The sequence below is a fragment of the Haliotis rubra genome, unplaced genomic scaffold, assembly GCF_003918875.1.
Source record: "Haliotis rubra isolate DU_JTF1 unplaced genomic scaffold, ASM391887v1 Scf363, whole genome shotgun sequence".
NCBI lineage: Eukaryota > Metazoa > Mollusca > Gastropoda > Lepetellida > Haliotidae > Haliotis > Haliotis rubra.
The window spans coordinates 798,545-823,965 of NW_025767039.1; the positions used below are offsets into that span (position 1 = coordinate 798,545).

The 25,421-nt window shown below is 41.5% G+C and overlaps 1 protein-coding gene across 2 annotated transcripts in view; it reads right to left on the reverse strand.

Moving 5' to 3' along the window:
• Positions 1-457: 457 nt before the first annotated feature.
• Positions 458-25,421, reverse strand: part of LOC124285583 (fibronectin type 3 and ankyrin repeat domains protein 1-like) — a 110,595-nt gene continuing 85,631 nt past the window's right edge. For both annotated transcript variants that reach the window (XM_046721837.1, XM_046721838.1), the window contains exons 6-10: positions 23,421-23,486; positions 14,933-15,147; positions 4,624-4,796; positions 3,973-4,017; positions 458-784 (exon numbers count right to left, since the gene is read on the reverse strand). In XM_046721837.1, coding sequence (XP_046577793.1) covers positions 731-784; positions 3,973-4,017; positions 4,624-4,796; positions 14,933-15,147; positions 23,421-23,486 — 553 coding nt within the window. In that variant the 3' untranslated portion in view covers positions 458-730. The remainder of the gene's footprint in view (positions 785-3,972; positions 4,018-4,623; positions 4,797-14,932; positions 15,148-23,420; positions 23,487-25,421) is intronic.

Here is a 25,421-nt window from a genome sequence, read left to right on the forward strand (position 1 = left end):
AATATCATCAATGTAAAAGGTATGACATTTGTTTGTGATGACTTCTGATGACTTTCCATCAGTGATGATAGTGGCAACCAGTAGAAATAGGACATAACAGGAAATAATTGATCTAAAATTGGGAACATTATGAAAAATCTATGTAACCCTCAGATTTCTCAAAGTCTCAAAGAAGTTTGAAAAGTGAATTGTTTGACAATGTTTGATCCTTGATGATGGTGGACTTATCACTGTGAGATAGATCAACTATCAATTATGTTGTTTATAAACAAATGGAAAATCCACCTATTGCCTTTGAGACACACACCATGTAAACCTCGCCTCATCCTCTCAACTATAACAACAACCCAAACAGGAACATTCCCATGTGGAAAACACTCAGCAGTAAAGGACTGGGAGAAACTTCAGAAAAGGACTTCAGAGACTTAACTATTAACAATGAAAACACAAAGCAGTCTCCGCATTATGGATGCTTTAGTGTATCAGAGAACACATAAACCAACATATGGTGAAACAGCCTGCAATATCTACAACGCAATAAATAACATATGCTGGGGTAAACACATGGTAAATTTGAGGGGCAGATTACAAGCATGATGACACACTAGAACATTTCACATCAATATAGTTCTCTCTGCTTGATGATTAACATATTACACAAAGCCTTCAATACAGTTGTAATATCAGCTGCAGGATCAACACAGGATGCTGCTACTGCCCTGACAACTTGTTAAGCTTTGACGCCATATTTCTCCAGATGTTCTTCCAAAGTCTTCACAATTCTCTGAAACCAAAACACACACAAATGAAGATTTCTAAGTACACATGCAACATGATAAAAATAACATACAAGGACATGTTGGAAGTCAGATTTTCACAGGCCAATAAAAAATTGTCTGACAACTCTATAAAAATAATTCCAAACACATTCTATGGCAAACATCCTGACATAAGTTCTGGTAATCCTAATAACCTGTGAAATGCTGGTGACATTTGGGTGAACCCTACCCACTAATGAGTGGCCAACACATAAATAACTGTGCAGATGCATATGTGCATCATCCATGCTCGGAAGTTTGTCATCTCCCTTTGTTGGCTACAAACAACTTCCACAACAAGAAACACCATGTGAAACAGGTGACAGTTGGCAGCAAGTACATATACCATTCCAGGATCTGATGATATAAACAACATGATGCATCCAACAACCAGACATAGATATAGCCCAGTACACAGTGATCAGGAAACCTCTGTGAGATCTGTGTTTCATGAGGAACAAACAGAGGCATGCAGCCATGGTCACAAGGTACTTGCAATCCTGTGTATTTTGTATGTATATGACGGACAGTGAGGTCAGCTACCAGCTGACAATGTTCCATTACACAGTAGGAAGACAGGTTTCTTCTGATTGCCATGTCATCTGACTGCTCCCAGACATGACCTTCTAAAGGTTGGACAGTGTGTCTCCACAAGGCTGGTCTTCAATCTAGATGGCCAGGTATTTGACCAGACATCACAGTCACAGAGCTGGATCCAGAACTTTTCATTCACTGATAGATGGAGATATTGTCAATACTTCACACATGTTTGTGCCCAAGTGTGGCAAGGACAATGAGAAATATTTTTCCAACGTAGCTGAACATGACTACTAAGGGGGAAGTCAATCATGATTTAGCATGGATCAGTAGAGCTGGAAGAACCAATCTCCATATCCCACAGCAAGATAGCAGGAATGACATTCTGGATATGTGCAAGAGAAAATATGCAGTCACAATTGAACAGAGTTTCATCCCCATGGGCAATAATGCAAGAGTTCAATGTGCCAGGGCTGTTGATGCCTACAAAAAGCAGAAAACATTAGTCTCCAATTGTGTAACCAGCCAAGTCACCAGACCTTAACCGTATTGAACAAGTCTAGAACGTACAAGCTGCCCTGAGTTACACCATCCTTCTGGCACCTCTACAGGGACTCAGCAATGCTCTTACTGAACACTGTTCCCTGGGCAACCAACCAGATACTTATTGTAGCATTGTGTGGCATGGTGTTTGCTGGCATTGTGTGGCATGGTGTTTGCTGGCATTGTGTGGCATGGTGTTTGTTGGCATTGTGTGGCATGGTGTTTGTTGGCATTGTGTGGCATGGTGTTTGTTGGCATTGTGTGGCATGGTGTTTGTTGGCATTGTGTGGCATGGTGTTTGTTGGCATTGTGTGGCATGGTGTTTGCTGGCATTGTGTGGTATGGTGTTTGCTGGCATTATGTGGCATGGTGTTTGTTGGCATTGTGTGGCATGGTGTTTGCTGGCATTGTGTGGCATGGTGTTTGCTGACATTGTGTGGCATGGTGTTTGCTGACATTGTGTGGCATGTGTTTGCTGGCATTGTGTGGCATGGTGTTTGCTGGCATCGTGTGGCATGGTGTTTGCTGGCATTGTGTGGCATGGTGTTTGCTGACATTGTGTGGTGTGGTGTTTGTTGCATTGTGTGGCATAGTGTTTGTTGGCATTGTGTAGCATGGTGATTGCTGGCATTGTGTGGCATGGTGTTTGTTGGCATCATGTTGCATGGTGTTTGTTGGCATTGTGTGGCATGGTGTTTGCTGACATTGTGTGGTTTGGTGTTGTTGTTGCATTGTGTGGCATGGTGTTTGTTGGCATTGTGTGGCATGGTGTTTGCTGGCATTGTGTGGCATAGTGTTTGTTGGCATTGTGTGGCATGGTGTTTGTTGGCTTGCTGGCATCGTGTGGCATGGTGTTTGCTGGCATTGTGTGGCATGGTGTTTGCTGACATTGTGTGGTGTGGTGTTTGTTGCATTGTGTGGCATAGTGTTTGTTGGCATTGTGTAGCATGGTGATTGCTGGCATTGTGGCATGGTGTTTGTTGGCATCATGTTGCATGGTGTTTGTTGGCATTATTGTTGGCATGTGTGTTTTGACATTGTGTTGCATTTGTGGCATGGTGTTTGTTGACATTGTGTGGCATGGTGTTTGCTGACATTGTGTGGTATGGTGTTTGTTGCATTGTGTGGCATAGTGTTTGTTGGCATTGTGTGGCATGGTGTTTGCTGACATTGTGTGGCATGGTGTTTGTTGGCATTGTGTTGCATGGTGTTTGCTGGCATTGTGTGGCATGGTGTTTGTTGGCATTGTGTGGCATGGTGTTTGTTGGCATTGTGTGGCATGGTGTTTGTTGGCATTGTGTGGCATGGTGTTTGTTGGCATTGTGTGGCATGGTGTTTGCTGACATTGTGTGGCATGGTGTTTGCTGGCATTGTGTGGCACATGGCAACTGACTTATTATTAAACATGACTCCATGCAACATTTTCTTTGAATGTTTAAACATATACACATAATGGTATCTATTACCTTTCAAATAGGTGATCTTTAGCACACTTTCAGTAGTATCAAAAGCAGGAAACACAAAATACAATTAAATACAAATGGCGGCTTAGATCCATATACGAGCTGAAGTAACATCTGCCCCAGACAAGGATGAGGTTTAATTGATTGATGAATACTTTATTATGAGACAAGCATTTCTAAGCCATGATTATGCTGAAGAGTTTATGTGTGTGACTCATTAAAGATGACTTGTTGAAATAAAGAATGCCAATATTCTGAGGGAAAGTTATGTACTTGGAAGTGGTTATCTCAATGCTGTTTACATGATGTCTATATGTTCAATGTTGTATCTCTATTACTTGACTATTATGTTAGGAGGTCATCGGAAGGGTTCTCATCACTTAAGATGTGTGCCATACAGACAGGCAGTCTCTCATGAAGCCGCAGGGTTTACTGGTGAGTGATCATATCAGGAGCCTGAAAATCACTGGGCTTTTCCGATATGAAAGAATTAGGTGGCCCTTAACTTTAGTAAGTAGTATAGATTTTTAAAGCGATTTTTTCACTTGACACATTTGCTTGGCTGTATTATTTACCAATACCTCTGCAAATGAAGGTTTAACAAGACTTACCCGTCTCTCCATGGAGTGTGCCATTTCCACTGCCGTTTTCCCATACTAAAAGAAACAGATGAATCATTACTCACTGTAATCAACATTCACTCACTATCAACTTGAGGTTGATGATGATGTTTCTAATATTCAACATCCAGTTTGTAAAATTCATAATAGAGTAATAGCGTGGAATTTGATGGAAAACATTGTAAAATTATTGCATGTTTGGAAAGACTAGCACCAATGGAAAACATTGTAACATTATTCCATGTTCCATTCCAGGAACGTGAATCCCTTGGGGCCACCAAATACATCCCTCCTGTGACCATATCATCTGACCTGCATCATTTGGTCCAGTTAGTTACTGTTATCTCATTCTGGTTAACTGCAGCAAATGATTATGTACTGATGTAACGTCTGACAGGATCAACGACTGACATCAGCCCTTAGTCTCACTTTACCAATTACTGTCACAATATCTTTGCTTATCTTGTTCTCATTCATTCAAGTTCATTTATTCATACAGTTGTTTTGTGACTAGGGCACAGTGATCCTGCTAATTAATAAGGTGAGTGAGTAAATGCACATCAATCTTATTATAAACGCTGAAATATTGCCTCAATGCTGCTTAATTGACAAACAAATCAGTATGGTCAATTGGTAAATTACCTCATTTTTTACTGTAATATCTGCTCTTCTCTGTAGAAGGAGCTCCACCAGATTTTGATGGCCATTGATGATGCCTATCATAAGGGCTGTCTTGCCGTCATTGTCTTTGGCATTGATATCGGCACCATTCATAAGTAGAGACAGAGCCACGTCCCTGTTACCTCCAACAGAGGCTGAAACATACACCAACAACTCAGATTCCACCACCACAAACCCCAAAACATACACCAACAGCTCAGATTCCACCACCCACATACCCAAAACATACACCAACAACTCAGATTCATCACCCACAAACCCCAAAACATACACCAACAACTCAGATTCCACCACCCACAAACCCCAAAACATGCACCAACAACTCAGATTCTACTACCCACATACCCCAAAACATACACCAACAGCTAAGATTCTACTACCCACATACCCCAAAACATGCACCAACAACTCAGATTCATCACCCACAAACCCCAAAACATACACCAACAACTCAGATTAATCACCCACAAACCCCAAAACATACACCAACAACTCAGATTCATCACCCACAAACCCCAAAACATACACCAACAATTCAGATTCCACCACCCACAAACCGCCAAAATACACCAACAATTCAGATTCCACCACCCACATACCCCAAAACATACACCAACAACTAAGATTCATCACCAACAAACCCCAAAACATACACCAGCAATTCAGATTCATCACCCATAAACCTCAAAACATACACCAGCAACTCAGATCCACCACCCACAAACCCCAAAACATACACCAACAACTCAGATTCTACTACCCACATACCCCAAAACATACACCAGCAATTCAGATTCCACCACCCACAAACCCCAAAACATACACCAACAACTCAGATTCTACTACCCACATACCCCAAAACATACACCAGCAATTTAGATTCCACCACCCACAAACCCCCAAACACACACCAACAACGCAGATTCCACCACCCACATACACCAAAAACATACACCAACAACTCAGATTCCACCACCCACAAACCCCAAAACATACACCAACAACTCAGATTCCACCACCCACAAACCCCAAAACATACACCAGCAATTCAGATTCCACCACCCACAAACCCCAAAACATACACCAACAACTCAGATTCCACCACCCACAAACCCCAAAACATACACAAACAACTCAGATTCCACCACCCACAAACCCCAAAACATACACAAACAACTCAGATTCCACCACCCACAAACCCCAAAACATACACCAACAACTCAGATCCACCACCCACAAACCCCAAAACATACACAAACAACTCAGATCCACCACCCACAAACCCCAAAACATACACCAACAACTCAGATTCCACCACCCACAAACCCCAAAACATACACCAACAACTCAGATCCACCACCCACAAACCCCAAAACATACACCAACAACTCAGATCCACCACCCACAAACCCCAAAACATACACCAACAACTCAGATCCACCACCCACAAACCCCAAAACATACACCAACAACTCAGATCCACCACCCACAAACCCCAAAACATACACCAACAACTCAGATCCATTGCCCACAAACCCCAAAACATACACCAACAACGCAGATTCATCACCCACAAACCCCAAAACATACACCAACAACTCAGATCCACCACCCACAAACCCCAAAACATACACCAACAACTCAGATCCATTGCCCACAAACCCCAAAACATACACCAACAACTCAGATTCCACCACCCACAAACCCCAAAACATACACCAACAACTCAGATCCACCACCCACAAACCCCAAAACATACACCAACAACTCAGATCCATTGCCCACAAACCCCAAAACATACACCAACAACTCAGATCCATTGCCCACAAGATCCATCTTGTTCTCATTCACTGTATCAACTAGCTTGTCTAGTCAAAGGAACTTTGTTGACATAGCGTGACACCACAAAGTGTGCTTATTTGTGTAAAGGGTCTGAAAACAGAAACTTGTTAAAATATTAAGATTTGTACTTAGGGTTAAAGGAACTAACTATGTCAGAAAGAAGAACTTAGTTTAGACATGGATATAACATTATTTCCCAACACTATGTGTGTGAAATATTTAGTATGTAGCTTAAATGTTCAATCACTGGCAGCTGTGGACAGGACCAAGTGAACTGTTGTAAAGAGCTCTCTTGTTTACTAAACAAGCATTCTGTGAGCATATCAAACTAGCTTGTCCCTATAAATATCCCTACATTCACCTGGCTTCACATGTGAATGTGTAGCCAGGCTGCAAAAACATCCAGCAAATATCCCTTAATAGTTTTCATGGAGGAACCATTCCACTCACATTCCTTCAATCTGTTCAACTTTGCTGAGTTAAATCAACATGAGATGATCTGTAAGAATATTACCCACAGGAAGATGGTCTCACTAACACACCTACAGCCAACAGTATCATCCAACCGGCGGAACACTCCCATACAGCAACATCTCATCTACACTCAAATTTCCTTCCAACTAACTTACTTCAATACAAGCAAATGCACACTTCAACCACTTGAAACTTAATAGCCATACATGTACACATGCTTCTTCTAGATTAACCCATATACAACAAGAGCACCTCTCTCTTGTCACTGTACGCATGCTACAGGATGTTGTCGGACATAAATGCAATATATATATATGAGTAGGTAATTTAGACCAATTGTGTGGGATGTCTTATATCTGTTAATTAACTTCCTAAAATAGTTGGACAGCAAATGCTTAACACATGTGGTCTGTAATGGCAAAGGTCAGTCATACCATATTTCCATAAAGAAATCATCCACATTGCATGTTCAATGGTTGTCTTTAAGATGAACAATGGAATATATATTCCATGATTACCTCTCCAATAAACAACAGAAACTATGATCAATGGTTGAGTCTGTGTTAGACAATGGAATGTGTGTTCCATGGTTGTGTCTGTGTTTTACAATGAAATGTATGTTCCATGGTTGTGTCTATGTTAGACAATGGAATGTATGTTCCATGGTTGTGTCTGTGTTAGACAATGGCATGTATGTTCCATGGTTGTGTCTCTGTTAGACAATGGAATGTATGTTCCATGGTTGTGTCTGTGTTAGACAATGAAATGTATGTTCCATGGTTGTGTCTCTGTTAGACAATGGAATGTATGTTCCATGGTTGTGTCTGTGTTTTACAATGAAATGTATGTTCCATGGTTGTGTCTATGTTAGACAATGGAATGTATGTTCCATGGTTGTGTCTGTGTTAGACAATGGCATGTATGTTCCATGGTTGTGTCTGTGTTAGACAATGAAATGTATGTTCCATGGTTGTGTCTCTGTTAGACAATGGAATGTATGTTCCATGGTTGTGTCTCTGTTAGACAATGGCATGTATGTTCCATGGTTGTGTCTGTGTTAGACAATGGCATGCATGCTCCATGGTTGTGTCTATGTTAGACAATGGAATGTATGTTCCATGGTTGTGTCTGTGTTAGACAAAGGAATGTATGTTCCATGGTTGTGTCTGTGTTAGACAATGGCATGTATGTTCCATGGTTGTGTCTGTGTTAGACAATGGCATGTATGTTCCATGGCTGTGTCTATGTTAGACAATTGAAAGTATGTTCCATGGTTGTGTCTGTGTTAGACAATGGCATGTATGTTCCATTGTTGTGTCTGTGTTAGACAAAGGAATGTATGTTCCATGGTTTTGTCCATGTTAGACAATGGCATGTATGTTCCAAGGTTGTGTCTGTGTTAGACAATGGCATGTATGTTCCATTGTTGTGTCTATGTTAGACAATGGAATGTATGTTCCATGGTTGTGTCTGTGTTAGACAATGGAATGTATGTTCCATGGTTGTGTCTATGTTAGACAATGGCATGTATGTTCCATGGTTGTGTCTGTTAGACAATGGCATGTATGTTCCATGGTTGTGTCTATGTTAGACAATGGAATGTATGTTCCATGGCTGTGTCTGTGTTAGACAATGGAATGTTTGTCCAATGGTTCTGTCTGTGTTTTACAGTGGAATGTATGTTCCAAGGTTGTGTCTGTGTTAGACAATGGAATGTGTGTTCGATTGTTGTGTCTCTTTCAGACATTGGAATGTTTGTCCCATAGTTGTGTCCGTGTTTTACAATGGAATGTTTGTCCCATGGTTGTGTCTGTGTTAGACAATGGAATGTATGTTCCAAGGTTATGTCTGTGTTAGACAATGGAATGTATGTTCCCAGGTTGTGTCTGTGTTAGACAATTGAATGTATGTTCCATGGTTGTGTCTATGTAAGACAATGGAATGTGTGTTCCATGGTTGTGTCTGTGTTAGACAATTGAATGTATGTTCCATGGTTGTGTCTGTGTTAGACAATGGAATGTATGTTCCATGGTTGTGTCTGTGTTAGACAATGGCATGTATGTTCCATGGTTGTGTCTGTGTTAGACAATGGAATGTATGTTCCATGGTTGTGTCTATGTTAGACAATTGAATGTATGTTCCATGGTTGTGTCTGTGTTAGACAATGGAATGTATGTTCCATGGTTGTGTCTGTGTTAGACAATGGAATGTATGTTCCAAGGTTGTCTCTGTGTTAGACAATGGCATGTATGTTCCATGGCTGTGTCTATGTTAGACAATGAAATGTTTGTCCCATGGTTGTGTCTGTGTTAGACAATGAGATGTATGTTCCATGGTTGTGTCTGTGTTAGACAATGAAATGTATGTTCCATGGTTGTGTCTGTGTTAGACACTAGAATTTGTGTTCCATGGCTGTGTGTCTGTAGTTAGACAATGGAATGTGTGTTCCATGGTTGTGTCTGTGTTAGACAATGGAATTTGTGTTCCATGGTTGTGTCTGTGTTAGACAATGGAATGTGTGTTCCATGGTTGTGTCTGTGTTAGACAATTGAATGTATGTTCCATGGTTGTGTCTGTGTTAGACAATGGCATGTATGTTCCATGGTTGTGTCTGTGTTAGACAATGGCATGTATGTTCCAAGGTTGTGTCTGTGTTAGACAATGGAATGTATGTTCCATAGTTGTGTCTGTGTTAGACAATGGAATTTGTGTTCCATGGCTGTGTCTATGTTAGACAATGGAATGTATGCTCCATGGTTGTGTCTATGTTAGACAATGGAATGTGTGTTCCACAGATGTGTCTGTGTTAGACAATGGAATGTGTGTTCTTCCATGGCTGTGTCTGTGTTAGACAATGGAATGTATGTTCCATGGTTGTGTCTGTGTTAGACAATGGAATGTGTGTTCCATGGTTGTGTCTTTGTTAGACAATGGCATGTATGTTCCATGGTTGTGTCTGTGTTAGACAATGGAATGTGTGTTCCATGGCTGTGTCTATGTTAGACAATGGAATGTGTGTTCAATGGTTGTGTCTGTGTTAGACAATGGAATGTGTGTTCCATGGTTGTGTCTGTGTTAGACAATGGAATGTGTGTTCCATGGTTGTATGTGTTAGACAATGGAATGTGTCTTCCATGGTTGTGTCTGTGTTAGGTGAGGTGAGGTGTATGTTCCATGGGTTTAACGACAGGCTTGAGACTATGTTCCATGGTTGTGTCTGTCAAATGAACGTATGTTCCATGGTTGTGTATGTGTTAGACAATGGAAATGCTTGTACTAGCCCAGACTTAAGCTGGTTTATAGTGCTAGCCCAATGAGATACCATGTGTCCGTTAGACAAGTGAAGCATGAATACCCCACTCAGACACAATATAATGTATGTTCCATGACCAGTCCTTGTTGTTACCCATTAATGGAAAGCCAGGCAGGGGTTGTGTGTCTGTGTTAGACAATCATGTTTAACGCATGGTTGGTATGACAATGGAATGTATGTTCCATGGTTGTCTTGTTGACAATGGAATGTATGTTCCATGGTTGTGTCTGTGTTAGACAATGGAATGTATGTTCCATGGTTGTGTCTGTGTTAGACAATGGAATGTATGTTCCATGGTTGTTTAGACATTGAATGTGTGTCCTGTTGTTGTTAGACAATGGAATGTGTGTCCCATGGTTGTGTCTGTGTTAGACAATGGAATGTGTGTCCCATGGTTGTGTCTGTGTTAGACAATGGAATGTATGTTCCATGGTTGTGTCTGTGTTAGACAAAGGAACGTATGTTGTGTCAAGTTAGACAATTGTGTCTGTGTTTTCCCTGGTTGTGTCTGTGTTGTTAGACAATGGAATGTATGTTCCATGGTTGTGTCTGTGTTAGACAATTGAATGTATGTTCCATGGTTGTGTCTGTGTTTTACAATGGAATGTTTGTCCCATGGTTGTGTCTGTGTTAGACAATGGAATGTATGTTCCAAGGTTATGTCTGTGTTAGACAATGGAATGTATGTTCCCAGGTTGTGTCTGTGTTAGACAATTGAATGTATGTTCCATGGTTGTGTCTATGTAAGACAATGGAATGTGTGTTCCATGGTTGTGTCTGTGTTAGACAATGGAATGTATGTTCCATGGTTGTGTCTGTGTTAGACAATGGAATGTATGTTCCATGGTTGTGTCTGTGTTAGACAATGGAATGTATGTTCCATGGTTGTGTCTATGTTAGACAATTGAATGTATGTTCCATGGTTGTGTCTGTGTTAGACAATGGAATGTATGTTCCATGGTTGTGTCTGTGTTAGACAATGGAATGTATGTTCCAAGGTTGTCTCTGTGTTAGACAATGGCATGTATGTTCCATGGCTGTGTCTATGTTAGACAATGAAATGTTTGTCCCATGGTTGTGTCTGTGTTAGACAATGAGATGTATGTTCCATGGTTGTGTCTGTGTTAGACAATGAAATGTATGTTCCATGGTTGTGTCTGTGTTAGACACTAGAATTTGTGTTCCATGGCTGTGTCTGTGTTAGACAATGGAATGTGTGTTCCATGGTTGTGTCTGTGTTAGATAATGGAATTTGTGTTCCATGGTTGTGTCTGTGTTAGACAATGGAATTTGTGTTCCATGGTTGTGTCTGTGTTAGAGAATGGAATGTGTGTTCCATGGTTGTGTCTGTGTTAGACAATTGAATGTATGTTCCATGGTTGTGTCTGTGTTAGACAATGGCATGTATGTTCCATGGTTGTGTCTGTGTTAGACAATGGCATGTATGTTCCAAGGTTGTGTCTGTGTTAGACAATGGAATGTATGTTCCATAGTTGTGTCTGTGTTAGACAATGGAATTTGTGTTCCATGGCTGTGTCTATGTTAGACAATGGAATGTATGCTCCATGGTTGTGTCTATGTTAGACAATGGAATGTGTGTTCCACAGATGTGTCTGTGTTAGACAATGGAATGTGTGTTCTTCCATGGCTGTGTCTGTGTTAGACAATGGAATGTATGTTCCATGGTTGTGTCTGTGTTAGACAATGGAATGTGTGTTCCATGGTTGTGTCTTTGTTAGACAATGGAATGTATGTTCCATGGTTGTGTCTGTGTTAGACAATGGAAAGTGTGTTCCATGGCTGTGTCTATGTTAGACAATGGAATGTGTGTTCAATGGTTGTGTCTGTGTTAGACAATGGAATGTGTGTCTCATGGTTGTGTCTGTGTTAGACAATGGAATGTGTGTTCCATGGTTGTATGTGTTAGACAATGGAATGTGTCTTCCATGGTTGTGTCTGTGTTAGGTGAGGTGAGGTGAAATTGGGTTTAACGTCGTGCTTGAGACTATTTCTCTCAAATGACGACGTGCATGCGTGTGTATGTGTATGTGCGGCTGCTTGTACTAGCCCAGACTTAAGCTGGTTTTATAGTGCTAGCCCACTGAGATACCATGCCGCAGTGAAGCATGAATACCCCACTCAGACACATTATACTGACTCCGAGCTGACCAGTCCTTGTTGTACCCATTAATGCCAAGAGCCAGGCAGGGAACAACAAGTACCATATTTTAACGTCTTTTGGTATGACGCGGTCGGGGATCGAACCTGCGACCTTCCGCTCTCTGGGCGGTTGCTCTAACCACTACACCACGGAGGCGGTCCGTGTCTGTGTTAGACAATGGAATGTATGTTCCATTGTTGTGTCTGTGTTAGACAATGGAATGTGTGTCCCATGGTTGTGTCTGTGTTAGACAATGGAATGTGTGTCCCATGGTTGTGTCTGTGTTAGACAATGGAATGTATGTTCCATGGTTGTGTCTGTGTTAGACAAAGGAACGTATGTTCCAAGGTTGTGTCTGTGTGTTCCCTGGTTGTGTCTGTGTTAGACAATGGAATGTATGTTCCATGGTTGTGTCTGTGTTAGACAATTGAATGTATGTTCCATGGTTGTGTCTGTGTTAGACAATGGAATGTATGTTCCATGGTTGTGTCTGTGTTAGACAATTGAATGTATGTTCCATGGTTGTGTCTGTATTAGACAATGGAATGTGTGTCCCATGGTAGTCCTGGGGTTAGGCACTGGAATGTATGTATCCACCTTTCTTATTTCTTTCTGACTATGACTAATTCCTTTTGATTTTCTAAGATTGTGTAAAGTCTCTGTCAATTTCTAAACAGTTTTTGCAAAGGTTGCCAGCAAAACAATTCCCAACTGGACATTCTGTACATAACTCTTGAGACCCACAGCTGGTTCTCTTGAAGGGTCAGGTATAGGGGTCATGTACACCAGAAGGGTCAGGTAATAAGGGTTCAGAAACACCAGAAGGGTCAGGTAATAGAGGTCAGGTACACCAGAAGGGTCAGGTAATAGGGGTCAGGTACACCAGAAGGGTTGGGTAATAGGGGTTCAGTTACACCAGAAGGGTCAGGTAATAGGGGTCATGTACACCAGAAGGGTCAGGTAATAGGGGTCAGGTACACCAGAAGGGTCAGGAAATAGGGGGTTAGGTACACCAGAAGGGTCAGGTAATAGGGGTCAGGTACACCAGAAGGGTCAGGAAATAGGGGGTTAGGTACACCAGAAGGGTCAGGTAATAGGGGGTCAGGTACACCAGAAGGGTCAGGTAATAGGGGTCAGTTACACCAGAAGGGTTGGGTAATAGGGGTCAGGTACACCAGAAGGGTCAGGTAATTGGGGGTCAGGTACACCAGAAGGGTCAGGTAATAGAGGTTCAGGTACACCAGAAGGGTCAGGTAATAGGGTTTCAGGTACACCAGAAGGGTCAGGTAATAGGGGTTCAGGTACACCAGGAGGGTCAGGTAATAGGGGGTCAGTAACACCAGAAGGGTTATGTAATAGGGGTTCAGGTACACCAGAAGGGTCAGGTAATAGGGGTTCAGTTATACCAGAAGGGTCGGGTAATAGGGGTCAGGTACACCAGAAGGGTCAGGTAATAGGGGTCAGTTACACCAGAAGGGTCAGGTAATAGGGGTCAGGTACACCAGAAGGGTCAGGTAATAGGGGTTCAGAAACACCAGAAGGGACAGGTAATAGGGGTTCAGGTACACCAGAAGGGTCGGGTAATAGGGATTCAGGTACACCAGAAGGGACAGGTAATAAGGGTCAGGTACACTAGAGGGGTTGATATGAGTTCAGGCATTCTGGAAGTGTCAGACACTGTGAGTTCAAGTACTCTGAAAGGGTATATGGTAGCCATCGTTGTTTTCAAATAAAGAAGCCTCTAACAAACTTGTGGTGGCCATCACATCCAGCAAGTAACAGGTCTCTTGTGGGTTTTGAAAAAGTAGACTACTGACTATCATTTTCAAAATCAAATGAGACTGCCTGGTAGACATACTGAAATTCTGATATTGATTCCTATAACAAAGCTAAAGTCCCTTGTTGCAACACACATCCAGAACAAGATTCAGACACAAAGTTATAAAGTAAAGTGTTGTTTCAGGCAGAGACAGCCCAATACAAGATGGACAGCTGGCATTAAAGGTGACAGATACATTCTCACAAACCATGGCAGGCAAACCAAGAAACATAACTAGAGTAAAACTATGACTCCAACCCATTATGAAGGATTCTTGCAACCAAGATAAAACAGTGCACAGTGAATTGTGGTGTTTCAGATGACATTACCACTGGCACCTGTCATCCTTTGATATGGAGTGGAAGATTCTGACCCAGTACACACATAGACAACACAATTACATGCCAAGTCATAACCAACACTATGGTGGAAAGATTCACCTTCATCAACATACGACCCTTTACATGACTAAAATATGTAACACAAAGCGTTGGTTAATGACTGGGTGTTTGTGTAAACAGTGGGATTCAATACATTGTCAACATTCTTCTTTACAAAGTCCCTGCAAATTATGATCTACATTAATTTAATATACACAATCATGTTCTTGACATCAGATTGAACTTTTGCCTCACAGATGACTGAGTGATTAAATACACACCACATCTAAGTAAGGGTGTCCAGCCAGAATGGTGATCCCTCATGTTGACGTCTGCTCCATCATGTATCATCCAATCTATCAGCTTCACGTTGCCGCCATCAGCTGCCCAGTGTAGTGCAGTCGACCCTCCACGGTCAAAGTCATCGTACCTGGCGTTTGACTTACGCAGCAGTTTCACCACCTCCAGTTGACCAGTAAAACATGCAAGCATCAAACTGGAACAAGGACAACCAAAATATATATACAATGTTCAACTGCATCACATTGAAATTATTCATTTAGACCTTCTCTCCAATCCTGACCTTATAAAAATCATTTCCAAAAGCTTCACCCACTTACTTCACCCACTTACTGGGATACAGCTGACAATCATTTCAGTATACATGCTCAAATTGTGTAAAGTGGGGGTCATTATACGTCAAGTGAGGGTCATTATAGGTCAAGTGAGGGTCATTATAGGTCAAATGAGGGTCAATATAGGTCAAGTGAGGGTCATTATACATCAAGTGAGGGTCACTATACATGAAGTGAGGGTCATTATAGGTCAAGTGATGGTCATTATAGGTCAAGTGAGGGTCATTATACGTCAAGTGAGGGTCATGGTAGGTCAAGTGAGGGTCATTATTGGTCAAGTGAGGGTCATTACATGTCAAGTGAGTGTCATTATACGTCAAATGAGGGTCATTATAGGTCGACTGAGGGTCATTATACATCAAGTGAGGGTCATCATACGTCAAGTGAGGGTCATTATATGTCAAGTGAGGGCCATAATAGGTCAAGTAAGGGTCATTATACGTCAAGTGAGGGTCATTATACGTCAAGTGAGGGTCATTATACATCAAGTAAGGGCCATTACAGGTCAAGTGAGGGTCATTATACGTTAAGTGAGGGTCATTATAGGTCAAGTGAGGGTCATAATACGTCAAGTGAGGGCCATTATAGGTCAAGTGAAGGTCATTATAGGCCAAGTGAGAGTCATTATACATCAAGGGTCATTATAGGTCAAGTGAGGGTCATTATACGTCAAGTAAGGGCCATTATAGGTCAAGTGAGGGTCATTATACGTCAAGTAAGGGCCATTATAGGTCAAGTGAGGGTCATTATACGTCAAGTGAGGGCCATTATACATCAAGGGTCATTATAGGTCAAGTGAAGGTCATAATACGTCAAGTGAGGGCCATTATAGGTCAAGTGAAGGTCATTATAGGCCAAGTGAGAGTCATTATACATCAAGGGTCATTATATGTTAAGTGAGGGTCATTATTGGTCAAGTGAGGGCCATTATAGGTCAAGTGAGGGTCATTATAGGTCAAGTGAGGGTCATTATAGGTCAAGTGAGGGTCATTACACTTCAAGTAAGGGTCATTATACGTCAAGTGAGCGTCATTATACGTCAAGTGAGGGTCATTATAGGTCGATTTAGGGTCATTTTAGGTCAAGTGAGGGTCATTATACGTCAAGTGAAGTGAGGGTCATTATACGTCAAGTGAGGGTCATTATGGGTCAAGTGAGGGCCATTATAGGTCAAGTAAGGGTCATTATAGGTCAAGTGAGGGTCATTATACATCAAGGGTCATTATAGGTCAAGTGAGGGTCATTATACATCAAGGGTCATTATAGGTCAAGTGAGGGTCATTATAGGTCAAGTGAGGGTCAAGTGAGGGTCATTATAGGTCAAGTGAGGGACATTATAGGTCAAGTGAGGGACATTATAGGTCAAGTGAGGGTCATTATAGGTCAAGTGAGGGCCCATCACAGGTTAAGTCAGGGTCATTATACATCAAGTCAGAGGCATTATACGTCAAGTGAGGGTCATTATACAACAAGGGTGAAGACATTTATAGATCTATATAGGCTATGAAAGGGTGAAGACTGATATAGATCTGTATAGGCTATGAAAGGGTGAAGACAGTTATAGATCTATATAGACTATGAAAGGGTGAAGACAGTTATAGATCTATATAGGCTATGAAAGGGTGAAACATTTATAGATCTATATAGGCTATGAAAGGGTGAAGATTGTTATAGATCTACATAGGCTATGAAAGGGTGAAGACTGATATAGATCTATATAGACTATGAAAGGGTGAAGACAGTTATAGATCTATATAGGCTATGAAAGGGTGAAACATTTATAGATCTATATAGGCTATGAAAGGGTGAAGATTGTTATAGATCTATATAGGCTATGAAAGGGTGAAGACTGTTATAGATCTACATAGGGTCACCCTTATACAGAAGAGAATCTTGTTAACAGCTTGTCACTTGGACTAGTACATATTCCAACCATGCTTTGACTATATAAATTTGAGAGACAACAATTTACAGTATTTTTACCAAGTCAAAGTCTTGTATTGACCTTGTCATTTCAACCTTTCACAAGAACTTTACATACAAGACTATGTGTGTGGGTGGGTGGGTGCGTGTATGTGTGCGTGTGTGTGCATGCACAGGATCAAGTGGTCAGGCTCACTGACTCGGTTGACATGTCATCGTATCCCAATTGCGAGATTGATGCTCATGCTATTGATCACTTGATTGTATGGTCTAGACTCAAATATTTACAGACCGCAGCCATATAGCTGGAATATTGCTGAGAGTGGCGTTAAATAACAAACAAACCAATGCACTATACTCATTTCATTTCATTAACAAATTGTGTAAACTATTTGACACATAAAAGTTTGAACAGATAACCAATAATAAAGTGGGGCAATGACTGCATCAATAACAGTATATCACAGATTGCAGGAAATATTTGGGGAGAGTGTTCTGTCTTTGTCCTCTGCAGTCACATTAAAGGTTAAATGAGCTCTTAACATAGCTGAAAGACCGCCTCCGTGGTGTAGTGTTTAGAGTGTCCGCCCGGAGAGCGGAAGGTCGCGGGTTCGATCCCCGTCCGTGTCATACCAAAAAGAAGTTAAAATATGGTACTTGTTGGTCCCTGCCTGGCGCTCGGTATTAATGGGTACAACTAGGACTGGTCGGCTCGCAGTCAGTATAGTGTGTCTGAGTGGGGTTGGTATTCATGCTTTACTGCGGCATGGTATCTCAGTGGGCTAGTACTATAAACAACCAGCTTAAGTCTGGGCTAGTACAAGCAGCCGAACATACACATACACATGCATGCACATCGTCATATGAGCGAAATATTCTCAAGCACGACGTTAAACCCAATTTCACCTCACCATAACATAGCTCAACACTGATCGCTAGCTCTTGAGAAATAAAAAATAGACAATACTATCACTGATCTTGAAATGAAACATGCATTTTTTTTAATTGTAAAGGTAGCATTTCTGTAGGGAAACAACTAACAGAATATCATAAAGTACAGTGACTTTGTTACCCTGCACACAGGCAGGCATGATGGAGTTCACTAGGGTACACAATACAGCATCTGACCAATTCAGTGTTTGGCGCCATGTGTACTGTCTAATACCATCTATGGTAAATATCTTTAGTAATTCACCAGATATATTATGTGTATTGACATATACTTGTTGCAAGATTATTTTGATTCACATGGAAATGTGTATGATCAGTGTCCACTGCTGAGTTCATTGTGATAAAACAGTCAACAAGCTTACACATCTCTAAGCCCTAACTAACTGCATCTTGATTATTGTCATGGGCAGCTAAATATAATCCAGATTAGAGCTTGGAACAATTGACGAGGCTTACATGGAGTTACAATATAAACGGTCAGAGCATTTCCCAAAGGAACACTTTACAGAGCACTTTAACAGGTTTCAGCCATGTCTATTGCTATATGTTAAGACTGCACGACAGTTGTACAGGTATGACTAGTGTCTAATGGCAATAAGATACCAGCTCATTCAACATGTAAAGATTATTTGTTTGTTTTTAAAAATAATCCACTTCGCACATCTAGATTAGTAAAATATATTATTACTGTTTTGGATATGTTCTTTGAGTAAAATACATATTGTTAGTGTTTGAGGCTCACTGACTTGGTTGACACATGTCATCATATACCAGTTGTATAGATCAGTAGATTGTCTGGTCCAGACTTGATTATTTACAGACCACCGCCATATAGCTGGAATATTGCTGAAAGCGGCGTAAAACTAAACTCACTCACTCATGAATCCAGAACTGCTGCCTGCACTGATATTCACTATTTTCTAAATACTGAGGAGAAACCAACTCTAAATAGGCAGACATTTATGCCAATGTTCTGCTCCCTCAGTCTCTGAGAAGTTCAAAGAGTCAAATATGCATTTTGACAGAATTGTACAACATGGCAAAACAAGGTCAAATTTGTGTATAGATACACACAAAAAATCCACAACAAAACAAACATGATCAATCTCATGAGCTAAACATACATATTCAAAAATGGATTTCAGCATCATGAACAAATTCACGTCATGATTGGTTGGAACTAGCATCAGACATTTCAGCACCAACAGTCAAGAGGTTTCTGAAGAAAGACAACACTGAGAAATATAGTTCGGATGGTCTCTGAGTTTGGTCAGGTCAAATTTTTATATATTTTCCCCTACACCAACACACACACCCATACCCACTCACCCCACACACCCACCCATCCCACTTGCAAAATTCATCTACTATCAAACTCACATTGTGGATCCCTGAAAAGTTATCAGCAATAAAGTCGAGGGTGAAGAAAAATTCATGTTGAATGAGTTTTACAAAGAGATTGATGAAATCAGACCAATCAGTTACTTTGGAACCTCAATTACAGAAGGTCATCACAGAAGGATGTTTCAGGGTCACCGTGGAAACATGTGGAGCAGCTGATGATCTGGCTTTGAAATCATCAATTACCTTCATCCAATGGCCAGTGTGTGTGGAGATACCCAACCCTGGTGGAGGAGGCAGCCTTAGACGCTCACAGCCACAAATAACCATCACCACAAGGTTCTTAGAATATGCACACATATTTCCTTTCACAGATGTAAACTGATATAGACTTTAGAACAGATAGTCAAAACCCTTGTTTACATTTACAGGGTAAGATGCTACTCTAACCTTAATAGTCAGATATATCTAGTGTACCTCCCTTACGTAACTGGCCTGGGACCCGTTTCACAAAGCTCTCATAAGCCTAAGATCTTGTAGCATTCCTACCTCCTACACTGTAACATTGACTTACGACAGTCGTTGCACTACGAGAGCTTAGTGAAATGGGCCCTGAATTTCAACAGCAGAAATATGTCTACATCAAAGATTGCTAGATTAAAATAATTTGGATGACCTGTCAAGGTTTCCATTCAAAGTGAGACTATTTGACACTGATCATAAATAAAACAAGAGTAGATAATTATGTGTTAATGATTTATATGCAAAAGTCTAGTAGTACTGAATAATTCCATACATCAGACATTGCAGCTCCCACCTGCTGTGCATTACTGTAACCACTGTCTACAAACACTGAAAGCATAATCTCATTCTGAGGCTTCACTTTAAAAATATCCCATGTAACAATATCTGTTAATGACATGGATTAATATTTATTAGAACACTGTTTTGTATATTATTGCCAGCTGGAAGGTGAAGTTGGTGAAGCTAGTGAGTGAGTTTAGTTTACACCGCTTTTAGCAATATTCCAGGAATATCATGGCGGGGGGACACCAGAGATGGGCTTAACACATTGTACCCATATGGGGCATTGAACACAGGCCTTCAGAGTGACAAGCGAAAGCTTTTAACCACCAGGCTACCCTACCGACCCAAGTTGGTGAAGACGTGCATGACATCATCTATTACACAAGACACAGCAAGTCACAATTTCATTGCACACAGAAAAACCTTGCCTCTGGCAAACACATATATGCAAGATTTGAACGCAGAACATCCTCATTGGATGCGCAAAAATATACTTTCTGCATGATATTTATTCATAATTATCTTACAGTTTGTTTGAAATGTGCATCATTACTTACTGTGTTACTCCATGTCATGTCCAAGAATTCAAATTTGACATGTCAAAGTGTGATATAGCTGGTCTGTCACATAGAGAAACTCAGAATGTAATATGTTATCAAACACTGGTTAAAACGTCAAAACTACTCCAAACAATGTTGATGCCTTTTCCACTTGAACCTAGATAAACACTACATATTTTCCCTATGGCTTAAGGTAAATCCGTCTTCAAGAACAATCCACATAAAATCAAAATGGAAATACAGCTGAAAGCATCCCATGTGACACTTCTGTGACTATGTTTAAGGATAACAACTTCTTTACCAAACTGTTATAGCCATGTAGTATGTACTTCTATGTCGCTTGTATCTGGTTTGGACCAGACATATATTGAACAGCCGATATGAGTCATGCTTTAGAAGCTGTATCATTCCTATGTTCCCATCTAAACCAGCAAGGTGTATGTAGCAACACTTGAAAACTATTATGGTTCCAGGCTGGGGACCTTTGAAGAAATTACTAGTAAAGTAAATTATTACAAAAAAATAATGACAAGGTAAAATCTCACACTGAGTATCCAAGATTATATCAGAATATCTCTCAGCTAGATCATCAAATAATACAAGGGGATAATTCTTTTAAAGCATGTTTGAGGCATGTTAACTGATATGGTAAGAAGAGTGATGGTTTAACAGGCATGTACCCTGAGCAAAGTCAATGCACTCTGGAAATCTCTCCCCCAAAAAGAAACGCATTGGTGTATTTTCATGAATTTAATCTGTTAGCTATAAAATGAGTTAACACAACTAATGCTGGATCAGTTGCAACCAAATTTCACAGTATAAAAGATCAAATGTCTGTTAACAAAAGCTCAATAAGTGAAGGTGACCCAGTTGGGCATTTTCTTGAATATCTGTCGTGGCCACCATGAGCCCCCGAAACTACTCTGGACTGAATAAGTCTTTGAATTTGACCTTGTGGAATTCTGGCCATTCCTCTTGCAATGCCTGCGACAGTTGATCTAACATCTGGGGAACTGGTTGTCATACACATACGCGTGGTCAGCCACCTAGCCCGCTCAGCCACCAGTGGAAGCCTCGGTGGCTGGGTGGGTTAGATGTCTGACTTTGAGTGCTGGCGATATTCTAGGTGCCTGACTCTGAGGGTGTGGGTTTGAATCCCAGATGGGGCTCAACCCCAAAAAGTACTAGAAAAAAGTACAAGAATCTGTATTTTACTAACAAAAATGTAATCCCAAATGTAACATATGTTAAAGAAGTTGTTAATTGATAAACATTGTTCCTCAAAGAAGATGTTAAACTACACAAACACTAGAGAATCTAAACATGACAATTGGGCCCAATATGTCTATAAATTCAAGAGCTCACCCTGAATCTTTCTGGTAAATCATCTTCAGCTCAGATGGAAAATAGGTAAAGAAGAATACGTAAAAAACCCAGATTTCTACAGACTTCATCACTATCAGCCATCCCTGTGGACATGACACCTACTTCGGGGGTGATAACCCTTCCCTTGCCAATGTATACAGACTTCTTCACTATCAGCCATCCCTGTGGACATGACACCTACTTCGGGGGTGATAACCCTTCCCTTGCCCATGTACACAGACTTCTTCACTATCAGCCATCCCTGTGGACATGACACCTACTTCGGGGGTGATAACCCTTCCCTTGCCAATGTATACAGACTTCTTCACTATCAGCCATCCCTGTGGACATGACACCTACTTCGGGGGTGATAACCCTTCCCTTGCCAATGTCTACAGACTTCTTCACTATCAGCCATCCCTGTGGACATGACACCTACTTTGGGGGTGATAACCCTTCCCTTGCCAATGTATACAGACTTCTTCACTATCAGCCATCCCTGTGGACATGACACCTACTTTGGGGTGATAACCCTTCCCTTGCCAATGTCTACAGACTTCTTCACTATCAGCCATCCCTGTGGACATGACACCTACTTTGGGGGTGATAACCCTTCCCTTGCCAATGTATACAGACTTCTTCACCATCAGCCATCCCTGTGGACATGACACCTACTTCGGGGGTGATAACCCTTCCCTTGCCAATGTATACAGACTTCTTCACTATCAGCCATCCCTGTGGACATGACACCTACTTCTGGGGTGATAACCCTTCCCCTGTCAATGTCTACAGACTTCTTCACTATCAGCCATCCCTGTGGACATGACACCTACTTTGGGGGTGATAACCCTTCCCTTGCCAATGTATACAGACTTCTTCACTATCAGCCATCCCTGTGGACATGACACCTACTTATCCCTGTGGGGGTGATAACCCTTCCCATGCCAATGTATACAGACTTCTTCACTATCAGCCATCCCTGTGGACATGACACCTACTTTGGGGTGATAACCCTTCCCTTGCCAATGTATACAGACTTCTTCACTATCAGCCATCCCTGTGGACATGACACCTACTTCGGGGGTGATAACCCTTCCATTGCCAATGTATACAGACAAAGCAAGCCCTGATGTCACATTGAGGTGTATCGGTCTTTACTTCAGCGTAGTTAACTTGTCATAACTTACCATGTCTTGCCTGCATCAGTCTTTAGATGGATGTCGGCACCATGCTCTAGCAAGAGCTGGACTATACTGAAAATGATCAACGTGTAATAGATTAGACAACAAATACACACAGAGATTATTTAACAAAAACTTACAAGCAGTATCTGAAACATGGACAAAACCAACTTCTGTATCACACTCTACAGCCAGAACCAACTTCTGTATCACACTCTACAACCAGAACCAGCTTCTGTATCACACTCTACAACCAGAACCAGCTTCTGTATCACTCTCTACAACCAGAAACAGCTTCTGTATCACACTCTACAGCCAGAACCAGCTTCTGTATCACTCTCTACAACCAGAACCAGCTTCTGTATCACTCTCTACAAACAAAACCAACTTCTGTATCACTCTCTACAACCAGAACCAGCTTCTGTATCACGCTCTACAGCCAGAACCAGCTTCTGTATCACTCTCTACAACCAGAAACAGCTTCTGTATCACTCTCTACAACCAGAACCAGCTTCTGTATCACGCTCTACAGCCAGAACCAGCTTCTGTATCACACTCTACAGTCAGAACCAGCTTCTGTATCACACTCTACAGTCAGAACCAGCTTCTGTATCACTCTCTACAACCAGAACCAGCTTCTGTATCACGCTCTACAGCCAGAACCAGCTTCTGTATCACACTCTACAGTCAGAACCAGCTTCTGTATCACTCTCTACAACCAGAAACAGCTTCTGTATCACTCTCTACAGCCAGAACCAGCTTCTGTATCACACTCTACAGTCAGAACCAGCTTCTGTATCACTCTCTACAACCAGAACCAGCTTCTGTATCACTCTCTACAGCCAGAAGCAGCTTCTGTATCACACTCTACAACCAGAACCAGCTTCTGTATCACTCTCTACAGCCAGAACCAGCTTCTGTATCACACTCTACAAACAGAACCAGCTTCTGTATCACTCTCTACAACCAGAACCAGCTTCTGTATCACTCTCTACAACCAGAACCAGCTTCTGTATCACGCTCTACAAGAAACAGCTTCTGTATCACACTCTCCAACCAGAACCAGCTTCTGTATCACTCTCTACAACCAGAAACAGCTTCTGTATCACACTCTACAGTCAGAACCAGCTTCTGTATCACTCTCTACAACCAGAACCAGCTTCTGTATCACTCTCTACAACCAGAAACAGCTTCTGTATCACACTCTACAGCCAGAACCACCTTCTGTATCACTCTCTACAACCAGAACCAGCTTCTGTATCACACTCTACAACCAGAACCAGCTTCTGTATCACACTCTACAGTCAGAACCAGCTTCTGTATCACTCTCTACAACCAGAACCAGCTTCTGTATCACTCTCTACAACCAGAACCAGCTTCTGTATCACACTCTACAAACAGAACCAGCTTCTGTATCACGCTCTACAACCAGAACCAGCTTCTGTATCACACTCTACAACCAGAACCAGCTTCTGTATCACTCTCTACAACCAGAAACAGCTTCTGTATCACACTCTACAGCCAGAACCACCTTCTGTATCACTCTCTACAGCCAGAACCAGCTTCTGTATCACACTCTACAACCAGAACCAGCTTCTGTATCACACTCTACAACCAGAACCAGCTTCTGTATCACACTCTACAACCAGAACCAGCTTCTGTATCACTCTCTACAACCAGAACCAGCTTCTGTATCACACTCTACAGCCAGAACCACCTTCTGTATCACTCTCTACAACCAGAACCAGCTTCTGTATCACACTCTACAGCCAGAACCAGCTTCTGTATCACACTCTACAACCAGAACCAGCTTCTGTATCACACTCTACAGCCAGAACCAGCTTCTGTATCACTCTCTACAACCAGAACCAGCTTCTGTATCACGCTCTACAAGAAACAGCTTCTGTATCACACTCTCCAACCAGAACCAGCTTCTGTATCACTCTCTACAACCAGAAACAGCTTCTGTATCACACTCTACAGCCAGAACCAACTTCTGTATCACTC